The sequence below is a fragment of the Tyto alba genome, unplaced genomic scaffold, assembly GCF_018691265.1.
Source record: "Tyto alba isolate M040663 unplaced genomic scaffold, T.alba_DEE_v4.0 Super-Scaffold_7, whole genome shotgun sequence".
Classification (NCBI taxonomy): domain Eukaryota; kingdom Metazoa; phylum Chordata; class Aves; order Strigiformes; family Tytonidae; genus Tyto; species Tyto alba.
This window is the reverse complement of record NW_024881328.1, coordinates 28,624,039-28,647,265: the sequence shown is the minus strand read 5'-3', so window position 1 is coordinate 28,647,265 and position 23,227 is coordinate 28,624,039. Positions and strand designations below refer to the sequence as shown.

The 23,227-nt window shown below is 41.6% G+C and overlaps 1 protein-coding gene across 2 annotated transcripts; it reads right to left on the bottom strand.

Moving 5' to 3' along the window:
- Positions 1-10,455: 10,455 nt before the first annotated feature.
- CD28 (CD28 molecule) lies at positions 10,456-23,098 on the bottom strand. 2 transcript variants are annotated; one of them, XM_009971869.3, is made up of 4 exons: positions 22,985-23,098; positions 16,329-16,682; positions 15,900-16,018; positions 10,456-12,970 (listed from the first exon to the last, which is right to left on the bottom strand). In XM_009971869.3, the coding sequence occupies exons 1-4, from the start codon at positions 23,037-23,039 to the stop codon at positions 12,830-12,832; spliced, it is 669 nt and encodes a 222-aa protein (XP_009970171.2). In that variant the 5' UTR covers positions 23,040-23,098; the 3' UTR covers positions 10,456-12,829. The 2 variants fall into 2 exon arrangements, with proteins under 2 accessions (XP_009970171.2, XP_032866669.1); XM_033010778.1 differs by lacking the exon at positions 10,456-12,970 and adding an exon at positions 14,442-14,840 and having other exon boundaries at positions 22,985-23,084.
- Between the last annotated feature and the right edge of the window lie 129 nt (positions 23,099-23,227).

The following is a 23,227-nucleotide window of genomic DNA, read 5'->3' as shown; positions in this document are numbered from 1 at the left end:
AATCTGAATTAACATGCAGCTTCCTTGCTTCAGAAGAAGGTTAACTAAGCAGCAGTCCCTTCTCCTGAGCAGTCTCTGCTTTGAGAGATTGAGTAACAACATGAGCTGGAGTCTACAGTATATAATGCCATGAGGTTTATTGCTCTCCTTTTACAGCTTGCAGTAAAAAGAATTGTTGCAACTAATGAATGAAGTGGATACAATGCTGCAGTCAAGGTCAGAGTGAGGCATAACATGCAGAGCCCTGTTGTGCCAAAGCCACATACTGGCAGGAGAAAACACCATAATTTGTCAGGCAAGGAAAATAGGATCAGCTCTTCCTTTCAGTGCAAAGAAATCTCTCCATCACACGCGTCTGACAGCATCCCACCAAAACTTTCCAGGAATGATACATCAGAGCAGAGAGGAAGTGGATGAAAATGTCAGTAGCCCAGGACAAAATAGACTGTTCAACCAGTTAGCCAGAAACTGGAAACACTCCTCTGAAGATTGCTGGCTATGGCAGGTTATATGTGCTGTTATGAGAAAAAAAAAAAAAAAAAAAAAAAAATGGTTCCAGTTCCAAATTTCATGCTCTTGAACCAGTGTAAATCCCAGTCACCATTGACAGCTCACTGTTGTGTAGCAATGTAGAATGTTTTCCTCTTCTCAAGTATTAAACTGGTGGTGCTTGATGGAAAACAAACCCAGCTAAGCCCAAAAGGCAGTAACGATATAGATTCCTTTCTTTTCACTCTTTTTTCCTTGGTTATACACTCAACTTAAAAGCAAACAGCCACACATGCCAATCACATTACAATTCTTTACATTTTCTTGTATTCTATTTCCCAGTCAGTCAGCTCTCATCTGTTTTGCTTTTACCCTCTAAACTCTTCAGGGCATGGAATATCATTTTTCAGCTTGTACAGTGTGAAAAAAAATAGAACTTTGCTTATTACTGTAATATAAATGCATATTTGTGATCACAACGATTGCAATTGCAGAAAATGAAAATCATAAAGATTATTTCTCAAAGCTTCTGTTAGAGGCCATGAGATGTTTGCTAGTTAATGATAGAAACACATTTATTTCAGGAAAAGCTGGTGCGTCATGACAGTTTAATATCTTCCACTGGAGCAGCTAGGTTTGTTGGAAACAAGACACCACTGCCAGATGGAGCATAGGTCTGTGTGTTTATGTTCTGATGCAAAATGCATGTGAAAAGACTCAAGAGGTCTGGGTCCCCCAGGATGATGTAAGAGAGTTAATAATATCTAGTTTGCAAGAGGGCTGACTGATGCATTCAAATAGCAAGTTTCTTCAGGCATGTTTTTTTCCATTAGAAAGGGCCATACTTTGCCAACCAGAGGACAGGGCAATCAGTAGTCACCGAGCAGCATGGACTATTTGTGCAAGGAGGCCTTACACTGGCCAAAGCTGGAGCTATAGAAAAGCATGATGGCTTAACTGTAAAAGAAACATTATATACTCATCGAACTGATTATATGCATATATGCTTACCCCCTCCCAACCATATACAGATGTTCCTAGTGTGGAAAAGCATTTTCAGTACGTTCTAATTTGGGAGGGGGTGAGGTGGGGCTAGAGAACCATAAAAGAGCTGCGCTTTGAGAAATGCTCATTAGTCTTCTGGTTTGTGTATGTGTGCTTGAAAGGAACTCTGTTCCTTCTCCTTGTATCACCCCCAGCACTGTGAGGTTGCAAATTTGTTGCAAGTCAAGCATCAGCAATTCTCTCCTTCGGTGGAACTGCTTCAGAGCAGTGCTGTGCTTGAATACAGTGTGAGGGTATTACCTGTGGTTTCTGGGTTGTGAAATGAGAGATATCGCTTACAGAGCAATCTGTTGATACTGCTTTCTTGGCTTCCCTTTGATGACAACTTGTGTAGCCATATAAATAAGTTCTAAAGTGAAAAATAAGCTCTGGTAAGACCACAGCTCTGATGGCCAGATGTGTTCCAAGTGGTAAATAAAAGGCCCATCAGAAACGAAGTGAAATGTGTGGAAGGAAGAAAACAAGAACGTTTATGTGTTTCTGTCCCAGCCCTTGCAACTTTACAGGTTTGTTTTTATAATACTTTCCCCTCTGTGGCTTTTTAGTGCTGACAGCTGCTGAGGAAGGGATGAGGATCTGATATAACACCCTCTGAAGTTATCACTGTCATTTTTACTACAATATAAGGAGCTTGACCGAGACTTGGGTCCCAGGTACTGTACAGAAATGTAGTGACTAGTAACACATAGCCCAAGGAGCTTGCAGTCACAATAAGATGCATAGAAAGTGCCAATGAAAGCTCAGAGACAGCACTGGGGATAAAGCTTATCTATCTCTGCTTCTCTGTGTCATCTCAACATTACACTGGTTCTGCCAAGTCTTTCTGATGACCCCTCAGCCCACTTGATCTTGGCCACCAAACTGTTGAGCTGTAGGGACAGAAGGTGTCTCAGACCAGCTTCTTAGCTACCCAGAGATTCAAAGAGATTCAGGGCATCTGCAGGAATAGAATTCAGTTTATTGTAGAGAGTAGCAGATTAATACACATAGTAGTATATATTATTTAATGTTTTGGTCAGGCATGTCTTTATTCTTGCTGTACATGAATATGACTGAAATCTGTGCAAGAGCAAATTGCAGACTAATTTATTCTTGGCATGCAAAGCAAATTCCACAGTTTGCAGACGGAATGTATGCTGAGGGTGGCCTGTCAATACCTGGGCAATCTTCATGAAGAATAGAAAATGTGAGTCAGTCTGAACCTCCTGCTCCCAAGCCAGAGACATCACCTTCACTTGCCTTCTTGCTGTGTAATGACGTATATTCCTGAACTTTCCTGAAGACCAATGGGACAGATGATCTTCACAAGGCTCCATCCTGGTGGCACAGAAGAATTCTGACACAGATCACTGACATTCTGCTGCCTTCAGCTTGCCATGCTCCCTTACCACAGTGTACTGCCATGACCCTTTACTCTTTCACTCCTAAGCACCTGCTATGCCATATCCTTTCTAAATGGACACATGCTTCCTAACCCTGTCTTCTGGTAACCAAAGTTAGTCATCCTCTGTCCATAAGTACTAGGGGACATCTTGGACTATGGAAAGTCTGTGAGAGATGGGCAGCTCTGGGACCACAGGGAAACTCATTACAGGAGAAAACCCCAAAGCCTACAAGTGATCAGACAGGGATTAGTTCCTTTTGTGCCCAAGAAGCAGTCAGATCTATGCAGGACACACAGACACACATGCTGGCACCTGCGGTGCAAGGTGAGGGAGGATGGAAGAAATGTATGGACTATAAAAGCAGCCGTTGTGCTCTGCAGCTTTTGTCTGGGAAGCCCAGCTGGAAGGTCTGAGCTGTGGCAGAAGGGCAGAAGTAAAACTGCAGCTGTGACCAGACTGGACATTTCCTGTCTCAAGCCACTCGTTCCTCTTGTTCCTGTGGAGCAGAGGGTCCCCCACAAGATGCACGTGCACATGTGGTATGGAGCAGTGGGTAGAGTTTACAAGTGGTGTGAAGAATGGCCCAGTTGTGCTTTCTGCCCTCACAACCGCTGAGGTTCATATGAGTACATGAGCTCCATGCCTCTGCTTCCCCACTGGTTCCTTTTTTTAATTTTTAATCTGCTCAGGCAGGGACTATCACAACACTCCTGTGTGTGTCACATGTGTAGTCTGTATATGTTACAGGTACAACTTCTAGCCCAGCATAGTGCCAGCCCAAGTGCTTTCCAGATAATACCCTAGCAGAGATGAAGCATGGAGAAGCCAGGCAGGATGAACCCACTGGCTCCACCTGAGGCAATAGGGACATTTGGGTGCAAGCCAGGGTTTACAGTGATGAGTGATGCAGGTATGCACAGTAACTACAGTGGTGGCCCTTCCAACACCCGCAACATCCTTTGCACTGTCTCGGTTTCCTGTTCCCAGTGCAAAAAGAGTTTGCCTCTAGCAATTTAAACCTGTTGCTTCCCTGTATGTTCCCCTGCCTTGGATCCTTTAGTATTTTGCTGTGCCTTTGCAATCTCTATGTGTCTGAGATCCTAAACTTGGAGAGATTACAGTGTGAATTCACCCCTAACCAATCTGATGATGATGCTCAGCTGCTAGTGCTCATGCCATTCAACAAGAGGCAGCACTGGATTGATCAGTGACTCAGATTTTGCAGATCTTTAGTTCTGATATTTTTCTTGTGCTGTTCTCTAGTCAAAAGTGCTAAACATTAGTTTGTTAACCCAGATTGCAACCCAGCATTTACATGAGGGAAGAAGACACTCCCACAGCAAGTTGCACAGATGTGCAACTTCCTCACACAACTAATGATACTAACATCAGCTGGATTCCTCCCCTCAGTAAGCGACACAAGAACTTGTTGTTTGCAAGAACAAGGAATTAATCATTATTGGCCAAGCATTCATTATGGCAGCTATGGAGAACAAGTGAGTTTAATTTTTGTAAAGAGGTCTGTCTAGTGGGAAAGGTGAATGTCATATTTTGCACTTGGGTGAGAAGGATTAGTCAGGTCCTTGGTTTGCCTGGGCTGTAGCTGGACACAAGAAGAGTGTAATATGCACCTTTGCTTGATGATTAAAACAGCTATATCAGAGCCACAGGGAATCCAGTGTCTCATCTGCAGTCAAAAAGGGAAGGTCATCAGTGTTCTCCTGGGCTTAGTGATAAAAAGAAGAGTCTTATGAATATATCTCAAATTCAGGGGTAGAGCAAATTACAGCAAATTTAGAGGTGGAGGAATGTCATATTTTTAAATACAGATACTCCGAATATATATTTTTTAATTTTTCTGATACTGTTTATATCTTAGAGGCTGACGAGTCGACCCAGGAAAGTCAGCACACAGCCAAGTCAAACACCATTAATCTACGGATATCTTAAACCCAATGAGCATACTGTGCTTGATGTGGAGTCCAAGATACATGCTCAGTGTTCTTATTTTTAAATTTTGTTTTTACATATATACATAATGACAGGAAGAAATGACAAAAGCTTGCATCAGTGTACAGTTGTTTGCATGCCCATGCGTAAAGTATCCCTCAGTAGTTCCAGTGCAAGAGATCGTTTTGCTTTAAATTTTTCTTAAAATAGTGATTTCTATGCAATGTATGCAGCAAACAGTATTTAACTGTGTGTGGAGATTCACTCTGTCAGAGATACAAACATGCAAGCACAGAGTAAACATATCTACTACATCCTCTAAACAGATGCTAACATTCGTGTCATGGGTGGTGACCCAAGGCTTCCAAGCCATGCTCAATAGCAGCCTGAACAAAATGTTCTTCTGTAAATTGATTGCACAGCAGATAGCTTTTCTTGTTGCAAATCCCCATAGTTCAGTAGATGGGAGGAGAGGGAAGGGAAAATCAAACTTCATGCCCTGGGAGCCAGGCTGTCTTAGTGATTTACAAGCTACCTACGTGATCTACAATGATTCTGAGTATTTGATATTGCTCAAGTCCCTCTGTCTCCCTCTCTCTTGCATTCTCGGCATAATAAAGCTAAGGAAATCCAGGAGACTAAATTCAGTGCTGCAGATTAGTGACGGGAATGAAACTGGATATGCATGAATTAAACAAGACCATTTGCCTTCTCTGATGTGCAGATGTTTTTCTCTCAGAAATGCAACTTCTTTTTTTTGCAGGTGACACCCACACATCTCCTTCACTTACTGTCGATGATAATAAAGGAGATAAACAACTGGAGCTCATGCAGTTAGACTTAATCTTTGTATGTCATCATCACCAAGCAAAGCCACAGCAATAGGAAAACAGAGCTGTTTTCTGCTGCTCGTTTTTAACTGACATTTCTTCACCAAGTTGCTCATGTAACCTATGGACTCTTTGAACTTTGAAATTTTGTGCCTGCTATCTTTTACAGCATGTGGGTAGTGTCATGTAGTTCTGAGATACAGTACATATATCCTCTGCCTATACCCCAGTCCTCATTTTCCTTCTCTGCCTCAGTGTTTTGAAATCAGATTGCAGAACTACAATAGAAACTCCTTAATAAAAATTTTAAAAAGAGTAACAGGAAAGGAATACTCTAATTATAAACCCTTATACTGCAGATTAAATGTAGGATTTGTAAGTAAGTAATCCTTTAGTTCAGAAAGGAGAAAAGGCAGAAAGAGATGTATTTTTTAAATCTGTTTTGGTTAAGTGTATATGCATGGTTATTTTGACTCAAATCTCAGGAAATAACCACAGAATCTTCATCCTTCCAGGGGCTGCTTTTACTGGAGGAAATTCACTGGAGCTGCAGTCCAAACTAATGCATTCCTGTAGTTGCTGGAGACAAGCCCTGGAGTCACTTAACCCTACTTTTCTGCAGTCAGCCACTCATCCATCCTGCCTTTCCATTCTGCTGTGGTTTGCTTGGCCATTGCCATTTGAACATAATTTGCTGCTTTCATCTCAAGAGCTTCCTGGGACTCAGCAGTGTGCCTAAATCCACGCACAGGACCTAACCTGGCTCTCAACATGAATGCAGCTGGTTTCTCACTGATGCATAGCAGCCCATGCAGTAAAAAGTACTTCTTGAGGCAAGAAGGACTAGGGTGTTTTTAATACGGTTATTTCTAGTATATGACCAGGGAGAGGCAGAAGTCTGCTTTGTGCAGTGCTTCCTGCAGCTGGTTTGTTCATTTCCATTCCCTGAGGGACTGTTCCAGAGTTTCACTGAAGTGGTTTCAGAGTGGTTTCTCCTTTAACCCCTTTTGTTTCTCCCACCCTTAGTGGTGGATTGCTCCATCGCAGGGCTGGACTTGAAAGTGGTGTCAACTTTGTGTGTGTCTACAGCAGGGAGAGAGGTCATTCCCTTGCTGTCCAAATCTGTATCCTCATAGTCTCATTCTTTGTTGTTGTTAAGATAAAACGTTGGCATTACTTCAGCATTCTGCTAATGAGAGAAAGAGCTACATGGGATAATGCTCCCAAAGGCGACATTCTGCCCTGGACTTCATTCTCTGTCCCTGTGCATCAGGAGCTGATGAGCTATGCAAACAGAGAACCAATTTCCTTTCTCCAGCTACTTCTGATTTGGTTGGGGAAGGCTGAGAACCCCAGGAAGAAATGCAAGCAGACTACTTCAACATTTTCACGAGGAAAAAAAAAAATAAAATCAGCTCTCATCTTGACCACTGGTGTTTGAAGATTAAAGTAGCCGAAGGGCTGTCACAGGCAGCAAGCATAGCAGGAAAATTAGTTCGTTCTGGCTCACAACAGAGTGATCTGATTTAATGGGACACTGATGAGGCTGTCGGGCATTAACTTAGCTATTATCTAGGTTAGCCTGATTGGTGGTTGTGTCCTGCTACAGCCCTCCGTACCAGGGGCTTGAGATGTCGCTCAGACTGTTTCACCAGCTGGGCGCCCACTCTGACAGTACCTGGAGCCTCTTACTGCAGCCCACTGCTTGCTGCAAGGGAGCAGACCAGGCTCTCCGCAGTGGATGCTCAGATTAGAAGGCGAAGTCCCTTGTACACAGGGAAGAAAATGTAATTGTATTTAAAGAGCCACCCCAGTCACACAAGGGGGCAGAAGAGAGGCTGGATAGGAAAGCTTCCTTCTGGCGTTTCCTGCCTTTGATTTCTTAATCTTGCAACCTGATGTCTTTTCTTTTAAGGTACTTTAGTATGTAATTTCTTAAGCTTCTTTATTTTAGAGCAAAAAGATTTTGTAAAAAGGCCATTTGATCCTCCTACCAGATTGAAACCGCTATGTTAATTTGCACAGAACTGTACTGTTAGAAATTGCTTGTTTGCAGCTTTGTTTTTGCTGGTTAGGGAGTAATCTTTCCTGACTGAAAAACTAGAGTTGTTCCATCCCATGAGAACATTTCAACCTGGTCCAGAATAGTTCCCTTGAAGGAATAAAAAGCCAGTAAGGAAAAGGAATGATGTGGCCACATGATATAATGGCTAGGAAAACTGTGGCATTTGAAAATTCCTGGTCATTTCAATGGTCAGATGAAAGAGATGGAGCCAGCTCCCCAAAACTGAAGTGCTCCTGGTGTGTTTATGGGTCCTGAAAATAAAGTTACATTTTGTTTATATCAACAAAAAAAAAAAAAAAAAGGAGAAAAAGTAAGAAGCAGTGCCTTGATCCTGGAGATCCAGTAAAACAAAACAAACTGAAACAAAACAACAACAAAACCAAACCCAAAAAAACACCATGAATCTGAGACCATTCAACTTTTTGTCTCTTCGCAAATGAGTTCATATGAAGTTGGCAGCCTCCTAATACTTTGTCAGCCAAATTGGCCACATCAGACTATCTGCATGCCCTTGAGGCTGGAATAGTAATGTACTGTAATGTGATGCTCTAACAAAAGCACCTAATTGTGAAGAACAATCCATTTGCATCAAGATAAGCAGCTAGTAATGTTTCCCTCTCACAGCCACTTACAGACACCGACTTTGGCTACAAGTTAATGCCTACTGCTGTTTTCAGCCTTTCCCACTCTTTATAGGACCTTAACAAAGCTGATGATGTACTTATTACCCTAACCTGTTTTCTGGTTAGTGTGAGTGACTAACAAAATTATGTCTTGGTCTGTGATTCATCTTGAATAAAGTATTTTCCAGTCACACAGCAAAAGCCTTGCTGAAAACGGAAAGATTTGATCTTTAGCACTGAAGCCTTTGCTTCTGTGCTCCTAAAACTCAAGCTTTTTGTACCATGTTATTTATTAGTATCAAACATACCATCAGTAGCCAAAGCTGATTCTGCTGTCAGGGCATGTCTACAGGCATAATGAACTTGGCAATGGCCAAAAGCCTGCTATGCACGGGAAATGAAATGTAGAGAAATTAAATGCACTGTGGGAAGCACCTGGTGTGTGGGATCCCCACGTGGCTTTTTAGCACAACTGAAAATCTGAAGATGATGGGAAAAATCAAAGGAATGAAAGATCCCAAACCTTTCAAACAGAAGATAAATACCTATCCAATCACCACATGGCTCCAATCTCCTATGGCAACTCCTTACCCCAAACTGAAGAGGAATGTGACATACAAGACAGTCTTTGTGAAGCAAGTAACTAGTCAGGGGTGCATGTGCAAGGCTGCACAATGGTGTTAGAGATTAACAAATTGGGTGAGTTCCTGAACTGCTGACTCTGGCATAGAAACAAAAGTAAAAGAGATGATATGCAAAGAAGGAAGATGTGATATTGTTTGACGGACATGCAGGGTTCATGTCTATAGGTGCAGGAGAAAGGAGAGTCATTTTGAAAAATTTGATACAAGAGGATGATATTGGAATTTGGGGGATTCAAACCAGAAGGAACACCCGTGACTTTTGGCTTTAGTAAACCTGACAACCCCAATGGTAAATGTTGGAGATACTGCAAAGATAACACAGGCTACCTCCCTGGCATTCGTCTCCTCAGGGCTTGGTGTCTGGAAGCATGGACGTGCCAGGCTGGTGTTTTGTGCTGTGCTGGAGACGTGCAGAACAGCAATCAGAATGCAGGGGGCTGGAGCTGCACAACCCTTGGTTGACTCCTTGCAACATATGTTGATTGCCGCTCAGATACGATGACTGTAGATCAGATGTTCGTTTGACACAGAGATTCAAAAGTGGGGGAAAGGAAGATGAAAAATTAAATCACTGTTTGGCAAGATTATTTTTGCATTTGAATTAAGACCTGTGTGCAAGGCAGAAAACCCTGCTGATCTCTTGCTGCCCTCCATGAGGGCCAGTTTCCAAGTTCAGAGCAGGAACAGAGGGAGGTTTCTCTTTACATCATCCTGTAAACAGCATATAGACCCCAAAGGCAGGGCCAGGGAAGGCCAGTGCTGTCCTGGCATGTTATACATTGCTGAAAACCAGATGGAATGAATTAGGATTGCTCTGTTTGTCATATATGCTAACCCACATATGCAGAGCCAGACTCCAGGCTTAACTGGCTTGCTCCTCTGCAAACACTTTCTTTTAGTCCCTTACAGTGGTGGATAAAAGGTATTTACTGGTTTCTCATCTCCAATAATCTGTAATTCGTGTCCCTACAGTGCATTAATATAACAGCGATGTCCATTTTAACACAGTGCTGGGGCCTCTCCGGTCCTCCTTCTCCTAATTCTTTTCATTATATGTTTAAGATGTTTCCCTTTATCCCCCTTTTCTCTTTGGTCAGTCAAATGAATTACTGCATGTTCCAGATGTTCCAGAACTTACTTTCCAGTATCACGTCCTGGGAGCTATCACTATGTTTTAAATATAGAAATTACAAAAGTGCTAGGGGAAGGAAAGCCAATTATACCAACATTTGCTTTAGAAAGTAGTGCTTTCTTATGACTAGCCTCAAGCCCAATGCATTTATTCAGAATTTAATTTATGATATCTATTTAATAATTTTAAAAGGAGATTGCAAAAATTGTAATAAAACTCTAAGGAATATAGATATAATGAAATAGATACACCTATATATATATATATATATATACAGTTTAAACAAAGAATATTTATCTTTTTTGTTATGCTTTTGATACACATTTGACATCTCACCTTACATTTGCACTAAAAGATGTGACTTTTCGCTGTGCATTGTAATCAGAGCACTTGTTAATGGTGTGTTATACAATGACAACATTGATAGATGGCCTGAAGCATGGTGAGACAGTGCCATACCCTGACGGGGAGCTGTGTCCAGCCTGTTGCAGTCTACCAGGAGTGGCTGGATGCCCCTGGCACAGGATCACCCACTTCTCCACTCCAAGTGAGGAGGGAGGCAGCACGGCATTCACATCCCTGCAGTCAGTGCCAGCAAGGAGGGCCACACTGGGGTCATGCAGGGACTGCCACGGGTCCTGCCGAGCTCCCTCCCCTCCGTGCCCTGAACATGCTCCTTTGTGCCTCGGCGGTAGTACAGAGGCACGGTAAGGGGCTTTTCAGGAAAAGAGGGTAAAAAATGTATGCAGAAAAATGTCAGACTTGGGGGGTTTGTGCATGTGCTGAGGGGAAAGGAGAACAAATAAATAAAATACTCTGTCTTGAAGTTCTTCAACCCGATCATAAGATTTTGGGTTTGCTGAACAGACCCAGAATGAAGCTCTCAGGGCCTGCTGGGTCCAAACCCATGGTCCTGTGCCAAATGCACAGCACTGCCTCATGGCAGTGGGCTCTCAGGCCTCACTCGCCAGTGCCATTGTGGGTTCTGAGCCCTGCCCTGGCAGAGCTGTGCCTGGCTGGGGGGACAGCAGGCACCTCACCACTGCCCAGAGGGGCCACAGCACCTTCCAGGGACACGGTTCATGGCAATATGTCTCAGAATGAATGCTTTGGGGCCCAGTCAGTAAACTCAAATAAAACTTCCAATTTGGAAGTGCCGAGGTTTTTTTCTTGAATTAAGATGTCAAAGCAGACTATTACCACACTTCCACATCTCTACTTTTGTCATGCCCCCTCGAAGATAGGGATGATGTCTTATCCCAATTTGGAGGAAAGTAAATGTTGTACAATCTCATTTTATTTCAAGGTGGAAATATGGATTTATTTTTCATGTAATTGTTTATTCAGTAGTTCCTATAAAATAAATCTCATCTCCTCAGTATGAAAAGGGATTTTATGCCAAGACAACCCAAATTACAGTTTAGGATGTCTTGTTAATGTAAACATGCTTAATTGAATGAATGAAGCAAGTTTTTCTGAGACTTTGTCCTACTCCAGCATGAAGCATTCCTGAAGAACATCTTTAGATAGAAAGATAACCTCCAGTCAACGCAAAGTTCCTTGAATTGCCCAGAGCATTCCCTGCAGGTGGCTGAGCATTTGCAGGTCCTATTCACAATGGTGGGAATGAAGGACCTTCTCACAACCCAAAAATTGGGTCCTTATGGGAAAAAAAATAATTGAGTGATGTTTAGTTGCTCATAACTGGATTCAGATTTTTGAAAGAGCTCTGGTAAAACCTAGATGCCAGAAGAAGTGCGTGAATTTTCAGGAGGACTCAGCAGAGTGTTTTGGATAAAAACAAAAATTCAAAAGTGTAAGTAAAGCTCTCCTCAAAATCTGACCTCTGCATTTTCTAATGCTTCCCATATGACTTTGTGTTCCCTCACTATAGGAGGCAAACAAAACAGAAATGGGGTTCTTCATGACTGCGACAGATCTTTCTTCCTCTCCTGCTTGTCTTGATTTTGTCTTTAGGTTGATTACTTTCTCACTCTGTGGAGCTGATCAGTCATGACTTCAAATGGCCTTATGAACATGTAAAAATGTTCAACCTAAGGACTCGCATGCTGAAGGTTTAGTAGTTTTCTATTAATCAGCTTGATTTGTCCTGGTGGCCCATTTGAGCCACAGCCTAATAGCTTGGATGTCTTCAAGATTCAAATTCAAGTTGTTTCTGGGGTTTTTTGTGTTTTGTTTTTTTTTTTTTTTTTTTTACATTTCGCCATATTTAACAGCAACAAGGGTTTCTGAGGATTAGACATACAGAAAGGGAAATTAAGAGTTAAATCTAAGGCAGCAGTTATTGGGAAAGGTCAGAAGTTCTGGTTCTCCCAACAGCTGAGCAAAACCACAAGTATTAGGCAGAGACCAGCTCTGAGGTCTGATGCCATCTTTCTGTCTTACCCACTGACAACCCTCAACACAAGTTGTATCTTGTATCTCATTTTCAGCCATCATGGAGAACAATCCTTTTTTGCTTCCCACCCAACCCCTTTTTATGTTTGTTAGCCAATACTTGCTATGGTGTAGGTATCCATGATCAATAACAACAAGCACGATGAGAAAATGAGAGGCTGTCCTTCCATGTCCGAGAGCAAGTGGCTGCCTAGAAGCACACGAGGCTGGTGGGGCAGCTGGTGGGTATCACGGCTGCCAGGACCGATACGCAGTGTAGTCTCGTGTTGGCGCGTAGGATGGGTAACCCTTGTTCTTTTGGTATGGTGGATGCCGGGGAGTCATGTTCATGTAGTCACTCTGATGGTACATTTTCTTTTTGGATTTTTGCTGTGGGAGAAGTGTGAAAACATTTCTGCAGTTAGTCTGTCCTGCCTGGGGCTAACATATGAAAAGGGAGAAGAAGAAAAGGAACAGGGATCCTTTGAGCAGAGGGGGTTTGACAGTTAATAATACCTGAGATAAGTTAATAACAGATTTGATTAATTTTTCCTTCTCTGAATTAACCAATTGTCTCACCCAACTCCGATATTAACTGCTGACAGTTCTGGCCCCAGGTCCTGGTTCAGGGAAGAAGGCATATTTATAAAGCAGCCTTAGGTTTAAGTACATTTACAGAAGAATTAGAACACATGTTCTCATAAAATAAATTATGGAATTTGCCCAACCTGAAAGTAAGTCTCTATCTTATTTGCTGAGAGATTTACAGTGTTAGCTCTCCAGGTAAAGGAATGCTGCAAACCAAGGATACAAACTGATCCCTCTCACTGTCAATTCTCAGCTGTGGAATGACTCAGCAGAAGCAATACAGTCTGAGCAGTGAAGGCTGTGCTCATTTATTAGGAGGAAAAAAAGAAATTAGCTTAACTCAAACAGAGTAAGAGCAGGAATAATCAGCCCAGGCTATATGTATGATTGTTGGCCTACCATTTACAGCAGTAACACACCACATATATGTTGTTCTGAGCCTTCCTTCAAGGGGCAAAAGAATTAGAGCTGATGTTAATCTTTTATCTGTCTCACTATCTGGGCCTCAAAAATCTCATTTCTACTGTTGAATTCCTGCTTTATACTGCCCCTGCAAGACAAGAGGGGGCACCATCTCTTTCAGAAATAAAAGTAGCAGAAGACAGGTGAAATAATTTGCCTATAATCTCTGAGGGAGTTTGTGGCTATAACAGCATTTGAACCTCTGACTGCTGCAGGCTGTGTGTAAGGTTGGTGTTTTTGTGTAGTTTAAGGCTTTATTGATCAGGGTTTACGTGAAGTGCTTCCATGCTTTTTCCTTAATGCTGATCATACCTTCTTTTGCAATCTCCTTTTTACTGAAATTTCTTTCCTGTGTACATAAATATTTGCATATGTTGCAACACATTTGTGATGCTGTGGCACTGGAGATTTGCATTAGCAAATCTGATGGCTGAATTATGCTGTACATGCAGAGTAGGGCAGTTACTATGAAACATTTTAAGATTTTTTATATTAATATTATATATATGTAAAGTGTTGAATGTAAGTTACATACTGCTTAAGCCATGCAATGTAACTGATGCATATAAATCATTAGGCACAAAAGCTTTACCGGTATGTGTTCATCTCCATAATATAGGATTTTTAATTCATCTAAGAGGTAATTTCAGTATGAGAGAAAGACATTTTGCTAGCATGAGTGAATGCTGGACTGCTACAGGATCAAAGACTGTTACTTTTGGAAGGGAAAGCAGTTTTTCTCCAAGGAAGACAGAACTGTATGAAAATAGACAAATCTTTAGCTGATTCCAGGAACTCAAGTGAAACAGGCTTGCCATGGCTGTCAAGTATCATATTTTAGGACCTTTTTTTGCAATTCATAATGTCTTCTAGGCAGCTGTATCTACATTCAGCAACATTGTAAATACATCCATGCTCAGAGTACATATTGTCAGAATACCACCAGCAGTGATAACAGCGTGTAAAAACTGATGCAGCAAACAGCACACATCACAATGCAGCCTTGTCACTTGTGCTGGGGGCAGACATGTTAGTAGCAAAGCGCATAGCCATTAAGTACCAAATGAATATAGCAGAGAGAAAACAGTTCAGATTGTAAATGATGGATTTGAAGCTACAGACTTTCATCAGGGCGCAGCCACCTTAGCACAGCACTGTAACACTAGCAGCTGTTTGCCATAATCCTCTCAGCTCTCCCAGGAGTCAGCTTCTACAATAAGACACAAAGAAGGACCACTTAACCTTTGTGTTTCCCTATGGCAATGCTCCTTTTGATTGTTTTTCATTAGAAATAGCCATATATTGAACTACTGTATTTTTGCGAAACGCTTAACAGATCTCAAGCTTCAGCTAGCAGTGAGAGTGGCTTTCTGTATACACGCAACATTTAGCCCATCAGGGACTCTGGGTCCTTTATACAGGCTACCTCATAACATGTTGAAAACCACTATTTAACGACAGTGATACAGAGGAAAGGCAGAGTGCGAGGAGCAGAGCTCTCTATGGTCAATATTCAAGCCTTTTCCACATGGAGTAAATAGTGTAAATCAGCTCAGAGAGATCACAGTTCTAAGACTTGTCGAGGAAGATGTCCTTCTGCTGCCTCTGCATCACGCTTCACTCTCTCTTTACTCCAGCAGGCACAACTGGATGTGACCTGGGCCAGCCAACTCTCCAGAGACATTAGAAAGCAAAAATAACAAGCCATAAGACTGTCTCAGCTTTCTTAGGGTTAATGTACAGAGGCAGATGAGGGACTACTGAGATCCCAGTGCTCCTATTCCCTTGCAGACAAGCTGCCAGAAATTGTGGGTACTCGAGGGAACTGCTGAATAGGCGCAAGACATCAGTGCATATGGTCTTAGGCCAACTAAGGGTTCTAAAGATTGTTTTACTGTATCTGAGCTCCTTCTGTCAGTACAGTCTCAAAGGGTTTTGCCAGGAATGCTTGTAGTGCTAGATTTCCCTGACAGGAACAATTGGCAGAGCTAGAGACACTGATCCAGTACTGCTGGTGTGCAGGGCACTGCCAACACTATGGCATTACTATGTGCTTTAGAATTCCACTGCTGAGGCCTGACTGCCGACCTAGAGAGCATCTGGTGTTTCAATTCTTTTGGGGTATAGCATAGGTATGTATATATAGCTGGAGCGAAGAAACACTGTGATCCTGAAATGAGGAGCACCAGTGAGTTTGTGGTAAACATGGCCTGAGAAATGAACTAGGGACAAAGAGCATATAGAGCAAAGAAAAATAGTTGTTCCTTACCCAGTAGTTAATAAAAACTGCAGTTATTAGCATACTGTAGAAAGCAAGAACTCCAGTCACTGACACCATAATCCACAAAGGAATTGCAGACTGAGGCTCTTGTGTTTGGATGGGTGTTTCTTTAAGGAAAAGAACAAAGAAAACTTTAAGTACATGAAAGCAAAAACCTCGATCTCTGCTTATTTATCCCTTGTTTCAGTGTGCCATTTTTATTAATCAGCGTTTTAAGATGCTTTCTTCAGGACATCAGGAGTGGGAATGTAGTTTTACCAGACAACCCAAATTTTTTTTTTTTTTTTTTTTTTTTTTTTTGGGGGGGGGGGGGAAGGAAGGAAGGAAAGAAAGAATGAAGGAAACAAACCACTTCCAGCCATCATGTAGTGAGTGTGCACAGGGAGGATACTGGCCTACAGGGATTTCCCAGCTTACCTTTCACATGAATGACGGTCCCATTGCTCTTCTCATTGTAGACATATGGGGGTGGATACATGGCCTCAATTTTGCAGAAGTAGATGTCAGTTTGGTCGGCACTCATATTCCAAAGATTGAAGATGACTTTGTCTTTATCATGAATCCCCTGGCAGTTGAATTCTTTATTTGAATTACTGCTAGTTTTGGTCGTGTTCCATGAAATAAAGCAAACTTCAACTGCACTGCCTGTTCCTTTGTGCAGTGAAGCTCGAAATTCCTTCCCTGTTCCATTGTACGTGTAGTTGCAGACTAGAGTTGCAGTTTTGTTAGCTACAATGAGCAAAGGATGCTGAGCCACTAAAATCTTGTTTTCTGAAAGGGAGGGGAGGGGAGAAAGTAAGAAAAATACTTGTTTATAAAATACAGTATGAGACTTCAGAACCACACATCCTCCCATGCAACTCTTCTCCATATCTCCTCTCCCCTGCTGACACTCCCTACTAGGGAGTATGTAACCACCAAGCTGCAGAAGCAGTTTCTCACAGAAGCTCTTGTTGCAACAATCCCTCTCTATGTAAATAATTACATAGTCACTAGGGGAGACTGTGAGGTCAAGAGTTTTTTTCCTCAGAGAACATTAGTACCGAAAGTGGTCCATGTGATTAAGATTTAACGTCAGGGCTCAGAAGGCTACTTTGTGTCTGTGTGCATACATGTATATATAAGGCCACCTTAGTCTATCCTTTGCTTAGCAAGCAGTTTCCCAGGGGACATTATGGAGTGAAAATACTGTGAATTAAATGTTTAGTTTAGCAGTCAGATAAGAGGATATTATTTTTACAATTTCTTTTTTAATCCAAAGACAGACTTGAAAAATTTGCAGGTGGAATTTGCTGAACCATTTCAAGGGTTTGGATCTTGGACAATGAGCACTGAAAGCATGAACTGCTATAATTTTAATGTAAAATAAGTAATTTCTCTAGCTAGCAGCTGTAGTAGATTTTTAATCTCTCAAAGGACTCAGCAGCTGACTAATTTGACACTGCATTGGCACTTAGTACTTGAATGGCCTGCAAAAAAACATGTCACATGAAGGTATAATTCAATTTGAATTGACCAGACTGATACATAAACAGGAAATCTTTTCTGACATGTAGACTCTGTGCTACCATCTGCCAAATAATGAAGCACTGTAAGGACTATGCAGAAAGACTTCTTCCAAGAAAAAATATCCTGGACAAATGAGGCCCTACTTTTCAAATTATGACCCATAAGTAAGAGGAAGGGAGTTTTGGCTTTTAAGCTAGGAATCTGACAGAAATAAGGACAGCCCTTTTGTGTGTGTAAATGACTGAGTGAGTCTTCATGCAAGCTGAACTCATATGAGGTCTTAGTAGCCTTTTCAGGATCCCTGAGAATTGCTGTGGTTGTAAGAATAACAATCATATCTCTTGCCCTCAAAATCTGCTGCAAAACCTATATTCTTTCTACTTAATCCATGTGATGAGACTTAAAAAAGGCTAGTAAGGGAAACAGAGTGGGAAGGAGGCCAGATCCCAAATGCCCAGAAAACAAGTATTTCAGCATGTTTAACAATATTTAGGATCAAATGGCTACATTTAGTGTGTTCACACCTGCACAAGAAGATGAAGTACCCCAACCTCTTGAGTAGGATACTCCTTGGGGATGAACTTGATCTAGAGAGTAAAGTCAGCACAAAGAGATGCATGAGAAGGCCAAGACTAGTGGTAGGGTGTGGGCAGTAAAAACAACCCGCGATTAGCAAGTTCTCCAGTTACTAGTCCAACCCACAAAACTGCAGAAGTTGTTAATTTTCTCACTGAAAGTCTTGTTTACGAGCCCTTTCTTCTCATGAAAGAATGAAGACATGAGACAGGGAATGCTCTTCTGTCTCGCCTCTAGCAAAGAAAGATTGTAGTCCATCCTCCTTGTGTCTCTGTTCAACATAACATGGGGGGTGGAGCAGAGCTCATCACAACTCTGAAATCCCATGCTTTCAGGGGACTCAAACAATAAAACTTTTTGTTTTGATGAAGGATGAGCATTTCTAGGCTTTCCAGCAGAAAGATATGGATCTTGAAATCCTGGAACTGAGTGTCAGATTAACAACAGACAAGGCAGGTTTCTACACGAGGTGCTGCCTGTGGTGAATTTTCATCGAAATGAAGACATTTCAGCAAAACATTTCAGTTTCATCAAATCAGCATTTTCCGACAAAGGTCTCGCATAGGCTTATAAGGCATTCTAGCAAGGGGTGAGGTTTGGATTCCACCCCTTTAGACAAGGTATTTGATCATATTTCTGTTGGCCAGAAAACTGATCTTTGGCCTAAGTGGCAATGTTCAGGTCTGCGGTAGAACTTCTCTACTTTTAGCACAGCAGAATTCTACACATCTCACTTGAGACAGAGCTATTCTTCTGATTTGCATGGCAATAATTCCCACCACTACAGCCCTGATTGTCACAAGGAATGAATACACCTTCAGAAGAAACCTTTTATTTCTCGGAGTTTACAGTCAAAATAAGCATCCTGGAACAAACACTTGCAGAAGCATTGCACTTCAGAAAAATGCTTGCCTGTTTTTCACTGCAAGTACTTACTGAAAACTAATGGATGTTAAGTGCTCAGTCTGATCAGATGTTTGCTATGGCTGCAGGAAAGACAAAAAACATTGAAAATCTCATCGCTGAAGGACCAACTTCAAATGTTATTTAGACTCATCTGCAGACCCCAATGACTTACCCCCACCTTTTGCTGTTGTCAGCTAATCTGGATTCTTGATGTTTAGTACATAGCTTCATGCCTTGAGCTCCACTATTTAACTACAGCTTTGGAATATTTATGTCCCTGCCACGATAATGTGCTAATTGACAACCAGTCTCTTTTGATACACCCATCTAAAAAAATAATTTCCTTCAACTTATTTCCACATCTTGGATTTATGGTCTGGTCTGTTTGCCTTGGTGTGCAGGCTGGGTGTTGTTAACCCAGCCCGATGTTGTGATGCAGGTTGGCTGAGAAGTGGGGAAAAGTATATTTGTCGATCATTAGACAAAGACTGCTCCTACATGATTTAAGCTAAGCACCGAAATCCATTTCCACAAAGTGACTCTACTAGTTCAAATCTAAACTGATTGAGGGAGATATTTTTTCAGTTATAGGAACTAATTAGCTGGGTTACAATGCCAGCAGGGGCAAGGCAGGCTTACCCCACAGGCGTGTTAGACAGGCGCTGCTGTCATCCTCCTTCTCTGGGCTTGGATTTTTTTGAAGAAAGTCAATCAAGGCAAAATGTCTATTAGTTTCACAGGGAAAAGAGAGTAAGGCCAAACATCCCTTACTTCACTTGTGATCCGAATAGAATTTTATTATATTCTTAGTAGGATCTGAACCGTTCTGAGCAAACACGGGCCAAGGCTGCTTGTGCCTTCACAGAGTCAGTTCTCGTAACTGTCGCTTTGGGATTGTTAAAATGGTGAAACTCTGAAACATGTATGTGTTTCCATTAGTGTATGCTTTCCCCTAAACAGGGTTATGATTGCCTTTTCCAGAGCTGTGTTCAGTCATGCTGCACAGTAATAAATATCTATATCTTGGCCTTACCCAGCCAAGAAAATGGCAGTTATGAAAAATCATTGTCTACAGTTTTGAAAAGCTGTGAAGTCTAAAAACATAAAAAGATTTAAATCGGTGTGCACAAGCTGCAAGCGTTCTCAAGACCTTAGGATTTATCTGCAATGGTGTAGAAGATCTCTAAATGTTTGTTAAGCTTTTTTTATACCTTATTTGTTATGGTAGATATTGGTTATAATCACATGTGAGGTTTTATGGCATCTTGAAAAAAAAATGCCATCCTTATATAATATCCGTAAAATACTGACTCTCTAATTATGGACCCCTGCTGGAAGTAAAAATTCACTGACCTTTTTTTTTTTGCTTTCTTTTTTATTTGCCAAGAAAGTGAAATAGAGATGACAAAGTATGGAAAATAACTATTTTGAGGGGTTTCTTTCCAGAACTTTCCATGAATCATCATCAGCCATTGGAAAAAATATTCTGCTAAAAATATTTTGTACTCTCCTTTCTTTCTTTTCCATGCCATTTGACTTCAAGGAGCTATTTGCCAGAGCAAGGAATCTGGGATAAGTTGGGATTTCTATAAACACAGTAAAGAAATGGCCTACTTAAGTCCCTGGGAGGATAGGGGAAAACCTGAAAGGAGTTTAATCCACAAATAGAAAGACACACAGCCATGTTATAGACAAAGCTATTCCGTTTTTGCTGATGGTGTTCTGTTGTTCAACCACCTTTACTCTTCTTTTCTAGCTACAAGGGTCTTTTACTTTGGTTTTAGGCGACCCAGCTATGTGTATAATGTGCAGCTGGAAGAATCTGCCTTTCCTAGCCGTTATAGACTTGCTTTCTGTTAATCTTTCCTCCTTTGGTGCGAGTACTACAGGAAGCCTAGTACTACATAAAGCCCAGGTGACGCTCTTGCTTTAATCAAAACCAGTATGAGCACAAGGCTTTTTCTTGTCAGTTTGTGATATTTTTTTTTTTTTTTAAACAAGAATTTGTTGATGTCATCCTAATCTCAGCTATCCTTGCTTCATACATCTTCTGCATTCTAGTAACCATAGTGGGTTAGAAGTTGATTTTAACACCCAGAGACCATAAGCCAGAAGGTTATGAGGGTAGTAAGAAGATGAGGTAATTTGTGGTACGCTGCAGTGGAAACCCACTTATATTACTTATTTCACAAAATACACAGGACAGGCAACTTGATTTAGCTGCCCCTCTGCCAAACCATAGCAAGGTAATTATTTAGCCAACAACAATAGGGGGAGGATGAACTTCGTAAACGTTAGTGTTTCTGCAAAAGGAAAATGAACAAACTGTTCTTTTAAGTCCCTTTTGATTCAGACTCAACCTGCAGCACTCACTGGTAGAGTCTGACAACAGAAGAATGGGACAAATTCTGTTGTCTTCCCCAAAACAAAATACCTGAGGCCTATAATACACTTTGTGGCTTGAGGAAGTTTTGCAGGGTTTCGACCTGCCTGAATGTTTTCCACTTACTAAGGATCAATCATCTTGATCAAAATGAAAAGAAGAGCTGGAGAAAAGATATGGAAAAAGGATGAGAGCCCTGAAAAGCAAGTGACCTCCTGTGCTTCTCTTTAAGTAGTTTAGCAGTCTTAGTGAAGCTACTGGAGAAACTCAAGTTCTTCATGCAAAGCAAGTGTATAAATGTCTATAGAGTCATGGCATAACCTCTGTGTCTGATAACCACACACTATATTTTATTTTGTTGCAAATAGAGTTGCTTAAAAGCCGTTCACACCTCATGGAAATGTTTTTAAAACTGCTAGCCCACTGCTGATCCTTATCCCCTCTTGGAATCATTGTTTTCTCTGACAACCCAGGGACCCACTGTGGAAATAATTATGATATTGCAAACACAGAATTATAAACATGGGAAAAGGACAAGGAAAAAAAATCCTATGATTTCTTAAAGAAATGTAGATCATGGTGTCATGCAAATTATAACGCCTTCACTGAGGAGAAGGACTGTAGAAAAATAAGGCAGAAATAAGGAAAAAATAGGTTCAATTGTATGTCCTGTATTAGAAAAAGCAACTCTTTAAAGATGTTCTGTATGTGAAAAGTTTTGCTTTGGAAAACAGAGTTTTATTCCTATCTGTAACTTCCCCATAAAATACAAAACCACTGATATTTGGAGAAGACCCAATAACAACAATTCACAGGCCAACAGTTTGAAAAATTATTTGTTTCCAGATTATCCTAGTGGAAGCCATCATCTCTTACATTGCTTTGCATTTTGATGTACCCCTTGGAAAGATGTGTTAACTCTGAACATACAAACACTGCATCAGCAAGACAACACCGAGAAAAAATACCCTCAGCCACACTGACTGAAGATACAGAAAGGTTCACTAAGACTCAGGATTTCAAAATCACAAATAGACATTTTTTGTTGTTGAAGACCTTATCAGAAAGAAGCTAGATTTCTAGTAAGTATCAATAAACTACTAAACAAGCAAAAATCAGAAACCTGGCAATTCTCATCCTCCCATCTTTTAGTTCAGTAAGCAACTCTGTTTTTGGTCCTTTTATATGCTAGTTCTATGAGGATGTGGGTGGGCTCAGCTCTGCAGCCCATCACACCGAGCCAGACCATGGTGGGACCTGGAGCTTCACACAGGAGTCGGTGGGGTGGTGGAGAAGATGCCCCAAGAGAGGCACTGTGGCACCAGGTCTGCTCAGTCCCCGTGCCCCTTAAGAGAAGGCACTTGTGAGCAAAATTTTTAAAGCCCGGGGGAAGGTGAAATAGAGTCCCCTCTATCTGTGCATTCAATTTCCAAATGCATCCAAATAGGAGAAAAATTAAAAGAAAGCTCTTGGGTCTTATCTTGGAGGGATACTTGTTGCAGGAAAAAAATCAGCCTCTTAGTTATATCAAGTTGATCTGTGTACAGTCTTAGCAGCATGCTCTGTCTCTCCCCTTTCATCCAAACACAGAAAAATTTGTGCAAAATTAATTCAAATCTATGTAAGACCTTCTCCACCCAATGATCCAAGTGAGGAAAAGTAGTGGAAAGGATTGAAATGGGAGGGGGGGGGTTGTTACCTGTTACATCAGCAGTGGGGATGAAGCAGAGCACCACGAGGATCCCCAGGAGCATGGTGCTAATGGTGGGCCCAACACCTTGTCCCCACCCCCTGCAGGCACTGCCACGTCCCCCAGGGCCCCGCGCCACCAGCCTGCTTTCCCCGTGGGGCCAGGCTGCACCCTCGGTCGCTCACACAACTTCTCTCTTCCTCCCTCCGAAGCACATGATACACAACCAAGTGAAACCGCTGTAATGGCAAC